We start from the raw sequence: 13,567 nt of genomic DNA, 5'->3' as shown, positions 1-13,567 counted from the left end.
GATTCAAAAATCCTAAGTTTTATGATCCTAGAAAAAAGTTAAACTAATAGAGTTGCATAATCTTACCCGCAATCCCTTCAATAGACCCCATGTCTCAAGGGCAACAGCTGGTGCTGCACATATGGCACCATAAAGTCGACCATCCGCTGCCTGCCTTTTAGTAATATTTTTTAAAATCTCAGAGTCTCTAAGCCTCGAAGAACCTGGCATCCCTCCCTGAAAAGTTAAACATCTCAGACAGCTCAATAATTTCTTATCTAGTCCACTTTTGACAATCAACTCAAATTCCTAAAAGGCATAATTCTACTATACAAAAAATACTCTACCAAATAATATTTGATTAATAGCTGACAATATTTAATTGACCTGTTTCTGTAAATGTGAATTTTTTAAGTTTATTTTACAAAGAAGAATATTGTATACAATGCAGTGAGCCCTTGGAAGATTTACCAGAGTGTGTTTTCACAAAATGTGAAAGCCAAAGTTATCTAGTTAGCCTGTTTCTTTAGAAAAATACTTTTTAAAGGTCATGCTATAAACTAGAAGATGATATATGATACAATGAGCCTATCAAACACGTATCAGATATTATGGTTTTCCAAAGCATGAATTTGACCCTATATTCATCTACATAAGTTAAATCTTACATAAAAGATGTATGGAAGAAATGAACAGCAAGCGTACTGGTAAAACAATAAGATCAAAAATTTCTTCTGTGCAAGCAGATATAAGCCTATCTGCAACAAGCTTTACTCTCCTTGAAGCCTCAATCTGCAGATCTGATTCCACAGATGCCACAGTCACATCAGATCCTGCTCTTCTAAGAACATCAATCAAAATGACAGCCTCCATTTCCTCTGTGCCAAAACCAATTGGTACTAGAACCTGTAAAAGACATTCTTTGCGTACACAGTCAGCAACTGACACAACAGACCATTCAACTAAGAGAATTGACACTCAAATTACAAAAAAGCTACACATTGTGATGGTCAAAAGATAAGTCATGCTAGTAAATTTTAAGTTCAGCAAAATATGATCAGGAAACATATTAAGTAGAATCAGCCCTATTTAAATCTTCATGAAATTATGATATTCACAGTATCATAGGATTTTGGTAAACACGATAACAAGTAGCAACCACTCAAAATGAAAATCTTCAAACAACAGAAGTCTCAATCCAAGATAATTCAGATGCAGTTTCAATATATAGGCCATTAAGATTTAAGAAAAGAAAAGTATCTTGACAATGGCTAGAAGTGTGATTTTGGCTAAAGTGTGATTCGGCTAGAAGTGTGCTTTAAACACGACCCTATTTCAATATACAATTTACCAGCTATTGTGTACACAAGCTCCTATTTGTCATGTCATGTTTGTGCTGCTACATCATTGAGTGTGTCATGCTTCAATTATAGATAAGGTTTTGCTAAAAACAGAGCAAATAAGAATTAGTTAAATTGCAAGCTATTGTGTAGAAAAATGTGTATTTGCAATGCTGTGTTTGTGCTTCCATATCTTTCTAGGTGTCACAATTCACATATGTAAAAGGTGTTAAAAAGTAAATATGTAATGTTCCTATAATAGTCATTCAGTTGGGATCTCTATGTTTCGTAGTTAGTCCATATTTAGAATGATTCTTTCCAGTCTTTTGTTTCTGTTTTAGAAACTTTGCTTGTAATCTCTGTCTAAGGAGCTTTTGTTTCTTTTGTAATTAGAGTAACAAGAAATTATCATTTCAAAAGGGCCTACTGAACCAAATAAAGCATCAAACAGCTAATTAACTTACACGAGAGCCCAGTTACCTATTATTTGTAACCTTTTATTGGTGACTTGAGCACCAAGCTTTCTTTCACCTCTTTTTGTAAAGAAGAATCTTTGAGGACCTTTGAGTTATGTTAAATCAATGTTGTTATCTTGTTGCATTAAGAAGAGGAGATGAAAGATCCGTATATAAATTTACAAATACATTGTTTTATAACAAACAATCATGAAATAAAGACGAAAATAGAAACTAGTAAACGAACTAAAGACTAACTAAGATGACCGTTAAATAAACATTACAATATTCTAATACCCTCCCTTGATAGTCATTATCTAACTACCCTGCAAAAGATTGCACATGCCTTATGGTCATTATTTGTTCAGAACATTCTGCTGCTGCTGAGATCCTCCCTGGATCTGCAGAATGTCAATGACCAAGGGTAGCCAGAATCCATCCAAAACAATAAAGAAGATCTCCCCCTTCTTTAGAATACTCTGCTATAAAAGATGAGCCAACCACTGACTATGACATTGAGATGAGTCTGCTACTAACCCCCCTAAAATTTGCAAAACTTCTGACCAAAAAATGTTGAGAAAAATTTGGAGAACTCTCCAAATTGTTGTCTATGAGCAAAATGCTCCAAAGAGACTTCAAGATACCACGATTTGAAGTTAACAAAGCATCATTTTTTTGAAACAAATGGTTAAAAAATAAAAAACACAAATCCCTAACATAAAATATTGCATGAAGTTCATGAATTATAGAAATTGGGAGCAATTTTTAAGCGAAAAGTCAATCAAACCAAAGAAACCTAGATCAAAGAATACAAAGCAAATAAATTTTGAGGAAAAATTTATTAAAACCCAACAGATAATTTGAGGAAAAATTATTAAATCCCAACAGATAATTTTTGAGGAAAACATTATTAAAACCCATCAAAAAAATGTTCTAAGCAGAAAATTATGGAAATCATCAAAGAAACCCTCATGTGGTAAAACACATGATTTTGCCTAGTAAAACAACAGATGCAAGTACATGCAACCTTAAAAAATCAAAGACTTTTGCTCAAACTAGAAAATTGAGCGATCAAAACCCTTGACCAAACTATGTTCATAAAATACCTCCAACAATTCTTGTTTTAAAAAATTGAAAAACAAATTTCTGAAAAATGTTATGACAAATCGATCCTATTAAACAAAAGAGATGAAAGCTCCTAATATAGATTTACAAAGACAATTTTTCTAAAAGAAACAACTGTAAACTAAAGATAAAAAATAGAAACTACCTAATAAACTAAAAAATGACTAAGCTGACCATTAAAGAAACATTACAATATTATAATACCCTCCCTTAATGGTTATTGTCTAAATGTTGTCTTTGAGTCACAAATTCTTCAAGACATTTTGTTTCTATTGAGACCCTCTTTGGATCTGCAAAATGTTAATGACCAAGAAGCCACCAAAAAAAAAGAAACAGAGAAGGGTGATTCCTTCAAAATGCTCTGCAACAAGAGACAGAAGCATGTCATTAACTCTGCCACTAAGATGAGTCTACCCCTAACCCTCTTAGAATAAGCAAATTTTCTGACTAGAAGTAATTATCAAAACCAAACAACAAAATCTAAGACATAGATCAGAGAATAAAAAACTTTGTTTTTTAGGGAAAAAAGGGTAAAACACAACAGATACTTTTTTAGGGAAAATTTATAAACTCACCCAATAATTTTTTAGGAAAAAATTATAAACTTGCTAGATAATTCTTGAGGGAAAAGTAAACCCATTTAGAAAAAAATTCAAGGGAATTTTATGAAAACCCATTAAGCTCACCAAAAGAATTTGAGGAAAAAATTATAAACCCACCAAATAATATTTGAGGAAATATTTATAAACCCACCAGACAATTTTTGAGGAAAATATTATAAGTCCACCAAATAAACCTTTGTGCAACAAAAAATGAGACTTTACATGGTAAAACAACACATGCAAGAACATGCAACTCATAAAAGCACATGCAAGTACATGCGTGATGCAACCTTCAAAAATCATAGATTCTTGCTGAAACCAAGAAATCGTGCCATCATAACACTCAACCAAGCTTGAGATTTCAATTAAAAATCTTTGAAGACAAACCACAAATTTCAAAAATACCTCTAATGATTTTTATTTTAAAAAATCGAATAACCATAAAAATTTCCAAATCAGAAGAGGCTCAAATTTTATGAAATCACATCGACTTGCTCTAGCACTATGTTATGATAAATCAATGTTATTGTTATTAAATAGAGGAGATGAAAGTTACTTGTATAGATTCACAAAGACGATGTTTCTAAAAGAAACAATTGTGAACTAAAGACAAAAAATAGAAAATACCTAATAATCTAAAGAATGACTAAGATGACCATTAAATAAAACATTAGAATATTCTAATAGAAAGAAAATTCAAATCAAAATAGGCTCAAATTTTACTTTAAAAGATCATCAAATTATATGAAATCCCATCAACCTGCTCTAATACCATGTTAAGGTATATCAGTGTTGTTTATCTCGTTGTACTAAACAAAGGAAATGAAAGCTCCTCATATAGATTTACAAAGACGATGTTTCTTAAAGAAATGATCATTATCTAAAGACGAAAAATGGTAACTATGTAATAAACTAAAGACTAGCAAAGACGATTCATTAACGCTGAAACTTTGAAGTTCTAGGAGGGCATAAGCAATGCTGAATAAATGATTGAGACAAGACAAACGAAAGCCTACCATGTCTACTGCAACTGCAAGGTCTTCATGAATGTGGGAAGCCTTATGTATTGGTATTATCAATACAAGTCATAGTTAGCGATTGTTAAGAGATTCAATTTGAATAAACAAGAGAACTAATAATGATTTACTTTGAAAAGGTGTGATATCTTAGAGAGAGGCAAGTAAGAAAGGTGTGTTCTCAAATCAAATGGTTGTACCTATTTGGTTAGCAAGATTAAGTCAATCAATCCTCCTATAAAGAAACACGCCACTAACTAATTATCATCAATAGGCAATGGATTAAGATAGCGATTAAGGAATATCAATAAGAATGCTTAATCACAAGAGATTGTTTATGACATAACAAGCTTTAAGAAATTACAATATCATTGAATGATTGCAATTATCAGGACAAGTCATGGTTAGCGTTTGCTAAGAGATAGGATTTGAATAAACAAGGTAACTAATAACCATATACTATGAAAAGATGCCTTGAGGCGAGTAAGAAAAGTGTGTTCTCAAATCAAGCAGTTGTAATTATTTGGTTAGCAAGATATATTATTGGAGTCGATCTCACTTCAGCCATCATTGATTGGGATCATGGATGAATAAGACATTACAAAATATGTTTGATACTCTTCAAAAGTAAGAGATAAAATCTGAAATGATACTATAGCTGGTGAGCAACCAATGAGTTAATACTGATAACACAATATTACATCTGAATTCTATTAGAACTATAGAATCCTTATATGATCACAAAGTCTGTATGTATCTGATAATAATAATTTATATATAATATATGTTATATTATACTTTACATATGTATAGACATATTTGTAATACATAAGTTAATAATATATACTTAGTTTATTCCTTGATCACTCGCTAATATGGTCAATAGAATAGGTTAGTGTTGTGTTGGGAGAGGTTAAGTAAAACCTCACAATGTAGGAGAAAACTCCCAAGATGGGATAGGGACAGGGTCCTAAAGCCTTGTGGGAGCCTACTTGTAGATTGGTGTCAAGTGCCTTATGACAAGTAAATCCCCATCTTTCTTAAGGTTAATGTATGATACAACAGGTAAAGTCCTAGTTGGGGACATTACAGATCTATGATAGTTATTACATATTTCAAAAAGTTTGACAAAGACTATTAGTCGTTAATCCACTCTATGCAAATACCAAACTCACTTGAACCCCCTTTCAAGACCTTGTAATGTTCCTTTTAAGTCATGGCAGTGCGAGGGTACTCTGTGAAAAGTAGCTATGTCTGAAATTTCAGTTGGAATGTGTATATGTTTGAAATGGCTAAAATTCCAATTACGAAGTATGTATATCCCCACTATAAGGGTTAGCTCAGGACAAGTAATACCTGCAAAACAATTATTAGAATCATAATAATAACGAACCTAATCATACTATTCTATTGGTGAAAATAGGATGGATTCCTTTAATGTTTTGTGATTGATTGAACATGATTAATGATTGTTGTATTGATTATGTGTTTCATTCTTCAAGTTATTTACAATAACAAATCATAGGTTGATTGATAGATTTTATAATGTCGAGGTTTTTGAGTTGCCTCAAATGGTTCCTAACATTGATTGATATCTTAATATTCAAGAGATAGGGTTTGATTAATATTCCAAATTTTAACATCTTTTGTAGTAGTTTGATGATTCATTTAATGATCTCTTCGAAGATCATCGTCATATATTTAAAATGAAATTGATTTTAATAGTTATCATATTGAGTTCAATCATTTTTTCTTTTTAATGACCTCTTTAAGAGGATGAAAATTTCAATGTCGCAAGGCGCTAGATACTCATCTATGAGTAGGCTTCCTCAAAGCATTGGGACTGCATGTTCATACCCATATTGGATTCTTTCCTCAAGGCTTTTGGAATCATATTCTTACCAATCTTGGACTCTTTCCTCAAGGCAATCGAAACCATGTCCTTACCCATCTTTGAATCTTTCCTCAAGGCATTGGAACCCATTTCCTTACCTATCTTCGAATCTACCTATTTCGTGAGGATTTACTTTACCTCTCCCATCTTGACAATAAATTACACGTATTCATAAACTTATATTCATCATTTATGTAATCATGCTTCTAGGCTAAATTATCACCTGCATTCAATAGTTTGATCTTTATTAATTGAAATGCTTATAATTGTATTCACACTACAGGATGGCAAGATCATCCTCTGATACCACTGTAATGTCCCCACTATTAGGGTTAGCTCAGGACAAGTAATACCTACAAACCAATTAATAGAACCATAATAATAACAAAATATATCATACTATTATGTCCTCTAATTTAACCCCAACCTTAAAGACATCTCTAGATTGGGTTTCCTAATCCTTAGTTATTCAACTGTCTTCTCGGGAGTGCACCCCTTAAGGTTCTTCTTGGACAGGGCATCCTCTATCCAAGGTTAATTACATATGCATACATTGACATCGAAATATTCTGGCACATGAAGATTGTCTACTAACCCTAGTCATGGTGGTTAAATGGAGACCTTGATGCCTCACATACCGCATGATAGGGATACCAATAATCTCCATAGTGTTAGTCCCTTGGATTGACACAAAAGGATTAAATATTGCTTAAATAAGGAATCGTATTGATTATCTCACTAAGATTGATTATTCAAATTGAATACCATTCCTTTCATTTAACATATACCTATAACATGTCACATTATAGTTATTCAAAATATAATGTCTTATATTCAAATAATATCTTATACTATAAAAATATAATTCCTTATATTCAAATATTGCATAAGCATTTAATTACATCATATCATACCTCGACCCAAAGCGTGAAGTCCATGCTTCCTCACTATCTGCTTAGTCCATGATGGGGAGTCCTAACTCTCTCAAGAGCCCTCTAGCTCTTCCTAAGACCAATTCTTTGGTCTTACTAGGGTATTCCTCACTACCCTACTCAGAGATCACTTCTAGGATCCCTAACTCCTTAAAGAACTCTCCACCAACTTCAAACACTGAATCATGTCTCAGATTCCAACTATGCACTCATGGGCTCAATTAGCCATTTTCCTTCCCAAACTGTTCTTGGGCTAGGATTAGGTATTCCCACTATTCCTTGTTTGTTTTCAATCTATTTTGATCCATCCTGATGGATCCTTTCTTAGGTTTTCTATCGAGTTCTTACTTTCCTAGTTCTAGGCCTTGTAGCCTTTTTGCCCCCAATTAGGCCTCTAAAATTCTTGGGATATCCCCCAATTTCTCCAAACAAACCCCCAATCTGTTTAGGGATTCTTCCTCAAGACTTCCTAGGCTTCAAGATTTCCTAGGTCTTAGCCTCCCAAAGTGTCTGTACATAGGACTTTCACCAAACCCCTATTTTCTTGGGTTCTTAGGGCACGTGAAGTAGTCTAGGTTCTTGTCTTCTTTTAGATGCTCTATTCAACTCCTTTGCTCCCCTCCTTGCAATCATTTACCAAGGAAACATGCCCTTCCTCACTCCTACCGTTGATTGGCACAAACCAATCAATCTTGCAAGCTTTCTTGCCGTTGTTCTATACAAACTCCTAGCCAAAATGCCTCAACACTCACCTAGGGTTTGATGGAAAAATTAGCTCCCTTGCAAACTATGATTCTACAAACCATTTTTACACTATATACAGAGTCCCCTACTTGATTCCAAGAGGCCATGGAAGTTCAACCATGAGAATTCAAGTGGGGCACATATTTACAAGTTTGGCTTTGAAACAAACAATGAACCAGTGAAACACATGAAATTACCAAAAATGCTAACCAGTCGTACAAAATAACTAAACCAATGACACACAAGGTAAGTACACAACACAAATTGAAGTCCTGGTTCATTAGTTCAGTCCTTTCAATCCACTAAGTGACTGGATGAAGGCTCTATTGAGAAACTACAGTCAGTTCTTGCTCTTTCCAAACCTCAGTCCGTACAATGTCACTCCCAACTGTCAGAGTAGGGTTTGGCTAACCTTATATATCCTATTCCCACATGTTTGGACCCTTAGGTTGGGCTCAGAACACCATTAAGGCAATTTCCTAAGTTTTAGGAAATGTTGTCATGAGCAACTCTTGCTCATTCAGCAATTCCCTATCCTAACTTGCATAACTCAACCCAAATAACATTATTTGGTCCCAAAAACACCTAAAAACATCAAATATGTCATTGGCATTCCATTTTGGAGATTTGGTCAACCTTTGACCCAAGTTGACCATGTTGACTTTTCTAGGATTTAGCATTAGGTTTAAAGAAACAAGCCACAGACCAAACTTCTAAGAACACCTATCTTCAAGCACACCTCACACCTCTCTTGGGACCCTGTCCGTGGTTCTTATTACCTTGGTGGTTGGCTAGAAACACCTATAAGCCAAAAATGAGCTAGAATCTCAACAAGACTCTATGGTGCTCCTGCAACAGTCCACTACTTGAACCTTATTTCTATTTGTTTCATACCGCTGTGTTTTATCCGTGGGATCTATGGTTTTACTTGAGGCACGTGTAATTCTGCCTTTCCCATGTGGCTGCTTCTATCCTCCCATTGTCACTGTTTGGATTGCCTTTTCATTCGGAGATGACTTACTTTGTTGGTATTTGATCATCCACATGGGATGCTTGAGGGATGTGGTTCTAATTTTCAATTATTGTCCTAAGCTTATTGATTCGTGGGTCCTCTCCTCCGCGTAAGATGAGCGAGGGTCCACTTATCAATGCAATTTCCTTATTACAGTTTTAGTGGTGGGTCCACCTTCTTCTCTTTCACTAATATATTACTCTCGTTCTAGGTCATGTCCTTGGTAGTCTACCAACTTAGCTCTTATTAAATGTATGGTTTTTTGGTTTTGTGCTTTCATTCCATCGAAATATGTTGTTGTTCTTATCCCGCTCATGGGTTTATATACTGCACGATATCTCCAAGGGTATTGGTCCCATGTTGCTTGGGAAGCGATATGAGCCTTACATATGATATGTTCACATAGTGCTTTATTGTGTTTATTTATTTATTTGATTGATAAGTATTTGTCTTGTTTATTTAAATAATTTATATTTTTATTTATTTAAATATATATTTATTTATTATCTAATAATCAAATTATCTTATTATAGATGGAGAATATTACAATTGACGTATAATTCAGATTTTAATAATCAATTAGGTCTTGAATCAAATACTTAGGAATATCATTTATTGTGATTTAAATATTAATTTTTCTTATTAGAGGGGGATATTACAAAGTAGTTGTGTCTATGTGTTCTATAGTTGACAAATGAGTAGATCTTTAGTTAGGCTTGAAATAAAGCTAAACATGTGGTCAATTAACTAATTGGTATTGCCATCAATTAAGAAGGGGACTTCTCAGTCAACTGATTGGAACTACCAATGATATAGGGAGTTAGTTGTCAATTAGATATTTTGTGTGTAAGTTGCACATGGAAAAAATATTAAATATTTGGAAAACATAATACCAAAAAATAAGTGTGAAATCAAATAGTTTTTGTACTCACGGCTTAGAGGCACATGGTTTTGTTGCACCACTTCATTGTATTTTTGAGAGCTTGATTATATAAAAAAAAGCACATGTTTAAGTCGGTGATTGGTGGTTTTGACTCTACTCCAACATATTGAGCCTTCTTCTACAGAATGCATATGTAAAGCATGCCATGAGGTGAGTGGATATATGCTTGGACACTAGGAGAATGTATTGGAGAAGCTTGATGTTTCAGAAGTATTCAAGGAGACTTTGTAAGCATATTGTAATGTTCTATTGTGAAATAGTGCATTAAGTGTGGATGTTGGGATTACCCCTTAGGTTTTTCCCTCTTGACAGTTTTTTGTTGGGATAAGATGACTTAGCCTTACCACAATTTATCGTTTTATTTGTGCTTTCTTGGAAAGCTGATAAATGAAGTTTGATTCTTCCACAAGAAAAGACTTGAGTAGAAAAACATATAGCTTATTTTTTTGGTGATTTAGTCTCTTGTGCTTTGTTTTTTATGCAAGAGTTGTGCATAAGGAAGTTTCTAAACTAATTTGTAGATGCGTTGAATGTGGATGCTTTAGAAACAGTTTCCTCTTGTACGAAAACTCTATAAGTACAAGGCATTGTTGTAGAGAATTAAGAGAGAGATGAGTAGTTATTTGCACAGGGTTATGCTGCTGGATTTTCTCGAATGGAGCAAGATGTAAATCTCCATGTGAACGCCGAAAATGTGTTGTAACTTGTTGCTGAATAATACATTACCTTGATGGTTTGGAGGGTGGGGTTTTTACCTGGAAAGGTTTTACCCACGTATATTTATGTTCTCTATTCTGTCTCATTCTTCTACAGTCTTATCCTTCTGTGACTGATTTCTTTTTGCCAAGGAAAGACTCATAGTCTTCTCCTTGTCCTTTCTCTTCTTTTCTCTTGTTATTTCTTGTTTTTGTTCGCTTTTCTCAGACACCGTTTGGTGCTTCTGTTGTTGTCAGCTTTCTGGTTGTAAACTCTCAGTCCCATAGACCTTTTTGTGGGCTTTTGTTGGACGTTAATAATCTTAGCTTATCTTATCTTATTTAGTTTCATGATTGTAGAATAATAATTTGTACATCGTAATGCTGCTGAAATTTATTTAGATCGGTAAATTGCTATCACTTTCCTTTAAGGTTTTAATTGTGGGAAATCAACTATGTTTGTTTCCACTTTTATGGCATAGTAGTATGCACTTGCATTTTCTTATTAGAAGCTATTCAAGGAACCATTGGATATAGGATGTGCATATTAATCTCAGATGACTTTTTGGGGTGCTCTTATTTCCCTTCAGTTATTCCAAAATAATTCATGTGCTATCTTGTGATATGCTTTCAGTTTTGTATATCCTTGGTGTTATGTCTGCATATGGTTATTCTGTAAACTTGGATACATGCTTTTCTCTTCTCGTATGGGGTTATGTAGGAAATGATTTGACAGCTTATTCTGATTTCTTAAACATAATTTGAGAGTGTTATGGACATATTTTGGAGTTTGGTGGTCTCAATAGTGGAAGTGCATAGAATTTATCTTTTGACCACTAGCAAGGGAGCTTTTGTCAAATTTCTGCGAAATGGTCCCCCAGTTAAACAATTACATTTAGAAGACACGAAAATAAACATTTCCCTTTTTCAAGTCTAGCATATGATAATATCCAGCAAAACTAACCAGAATCAAAATTTAAATAAATAGGAAAAAAAATCCAGTCAAAACATAATAGTGGGTCGTATTTATCTGTATCCTATTTCAGTAAATTAAAGGCGAGATATAAATCTTGTACGCAGTTATATTTACAAGTTTGTGTTTTCTAAAAACAGATGATTCCAAATATCAAAGATAAAACATATATTTTTAATTGATTTCCGCCAGGCATTCTAAATATAAAAACATCTATAACTAGAACATATTATAAATCAACTTAACAATAAATGAGTTGAAGATCGTATAATTTCATTAGTCATATAATTGCATTCAGTGTTAGGGGATTTGAAGAAGGTTGAGCTAACCTTTTTCTGTGTGGATGCCATTACAGAGGCCGGGGGTTTAGCCTGAGCCAACGATGCGCAAATTTTCCTTGTAAATTTAACCCTGCTAGACGGTGACGAGTAAAACCCTATTCCAATTCTATCAGCTCCTGCAGGAAAAGCCAAAGATGAAGTCAGCCGCGCAGTTCGCCAGGCCCCAAGTATATGCATCATATTCGCATTGTAAGCCATTTACAAGTAGACTCCGCATGACACATTCGCTTACCTAACCTCCGCAGTTTATTTGTCGTCCTATGTGGCACGAGTGTTATCTTCTTTCAATGACGTGGCGTTCTATTTGTCTGCCACCCATTCATTTAAGGGTCTTTTCAGTAATTTTAATACTCTAGTCGTAAAATAGAATGGTTACAGCTCTGTTTAAACTGGTACTCGTAGGAAAGAAGGGAGTAAGAAAATCTACAGTCTTGTCCAAATTAAGGTCTTATATAAAATACAAATGTAAAAAGGGCATAGATATCTATAAAATGTTTTTGTTCAAAATTATACATTATTACTTTCTGCAAGGCAAGAATACTTTACATCCATGTAAATTTAAATATGACACTAACACTAACCAATCAAATATAAGAATTTAAAAGATTATATGAGATTTCAAATGTTTATATCTTTTTTTAATTTTTCATTATTTTATAAATCACATTTTTCACCCATTCTATTGGTCCATATTATTTTTGCTGGGGAGGACAAAAAATACAAATATTTTCTAACAACTTCATCTTCCATTAATGAATGTATTAATTATAACTTTATCTTTTTCACATTTGTGACAAGTTGATAAGATTTTATTTTTTCAAATCATTTTATCTTACACCTCACACAACATGTCTAATTAATATTAATTATCACAATCTATTAAATATTTTTAATTTCTTATTTTAAATATATTTATTATTAATTTTACATTGATGTTTGTTTTTTACTATTTAATATAACTTGTTCCTAAAACTTCATGTAATGCATAAGTTCAAATTATACTCATATATATATATATATATATATATATATATATATATATATATATATATATATATATATATATATATAACACTAAGAAATGTCTTTTTAATATAATTTCAATATGTTATTTCTATTTGAATTTCTAACTTTTTTAAAACTTTGTTTTTTTAATAAAAGTGGTTAAATTATTACTATTATTTTATTATTATAAAAATAAATTAAACAATATTATTTTTTAATTATATTTTATAATAGTGTTTGTAATATGTATAATTTATAAGTGTTACAATTTTTAAAATATATATTTTTTATTAATAATATTTTTTATTTAAACAATTTATCACTTAGTTTAAATACATTTAAAACTTAAATATATATTTTAATATTAAATTAATAATTATATTTTATATCAAAAAACATACTAAAGAAATAAACACAAAATAGAAATAATTCAATTCTAAAAGATATATAAATTATTATTAAATTTTTATAAACTATGTATTAAAATTAAATAGTTATATTTTATTTCTTA

The 13,567-nt window shown here is 32.5% G+C and overlaps 1 protein-coding gene across 2 annotated transcripts in view; it reads right to left on the bottom strand.

Annotated features, from left to right (window-relative positions):
• LOC149550583 (protein DJ-1 homolog B-like) overlaps positions 1 to 12,271 on the bottom strand; it is a 58,013-nt gene extending 45,742 nt beyond the window's left edge. The window contains exons 1-3 of one of the 2 annotated variants that reach the window (XM_089793569.1): positions 12,040 to 12,271; positions 685 to 885; positions 67 to 216 (exon numbers count right to left, since the gene is read on the bottom strand). In XM_089793569.1, the coding sequence (XP_089649695.1) occupies positions 67 to 216; positions 685 to 885; positions 12,040 to 12,249 (561 nt within the window). In that variant the 5' untranslated portion in view covers positions 12,250 to 12,271. Of the gene's footprint in view, positions 1 to 66; positions 217 to 684; positions 900 to 12,039 lie in introns of both variants that reach the window. The other variant, XM_089793570.1, reaches the window with a different exon arrangement.
• Between the last annotated feature and the right edge of the window lie 1,296 nt (positions 12,272 to 13,567).

Source organism: Cupressus sempervirens, chromosome 7 (genome assembly GCF_028749045.1).
Source record: "Cupressus sempervirens isolate cs-2001-9-10 chromosome 7, ASM2874904v1, whole genome shotgun sequence".
Taxonomy (NCBI): Eukaryota; Viridiplantae; Streptophyta; class Pinopsida; order Cupressales; family Cupressaceae; genus Cupressus; species Cupressus sempervirens.
Note: the sequence above shows the minus strand (reverse complement) of the source record. Positions and strands in the feature narration are given on the sequence as shown.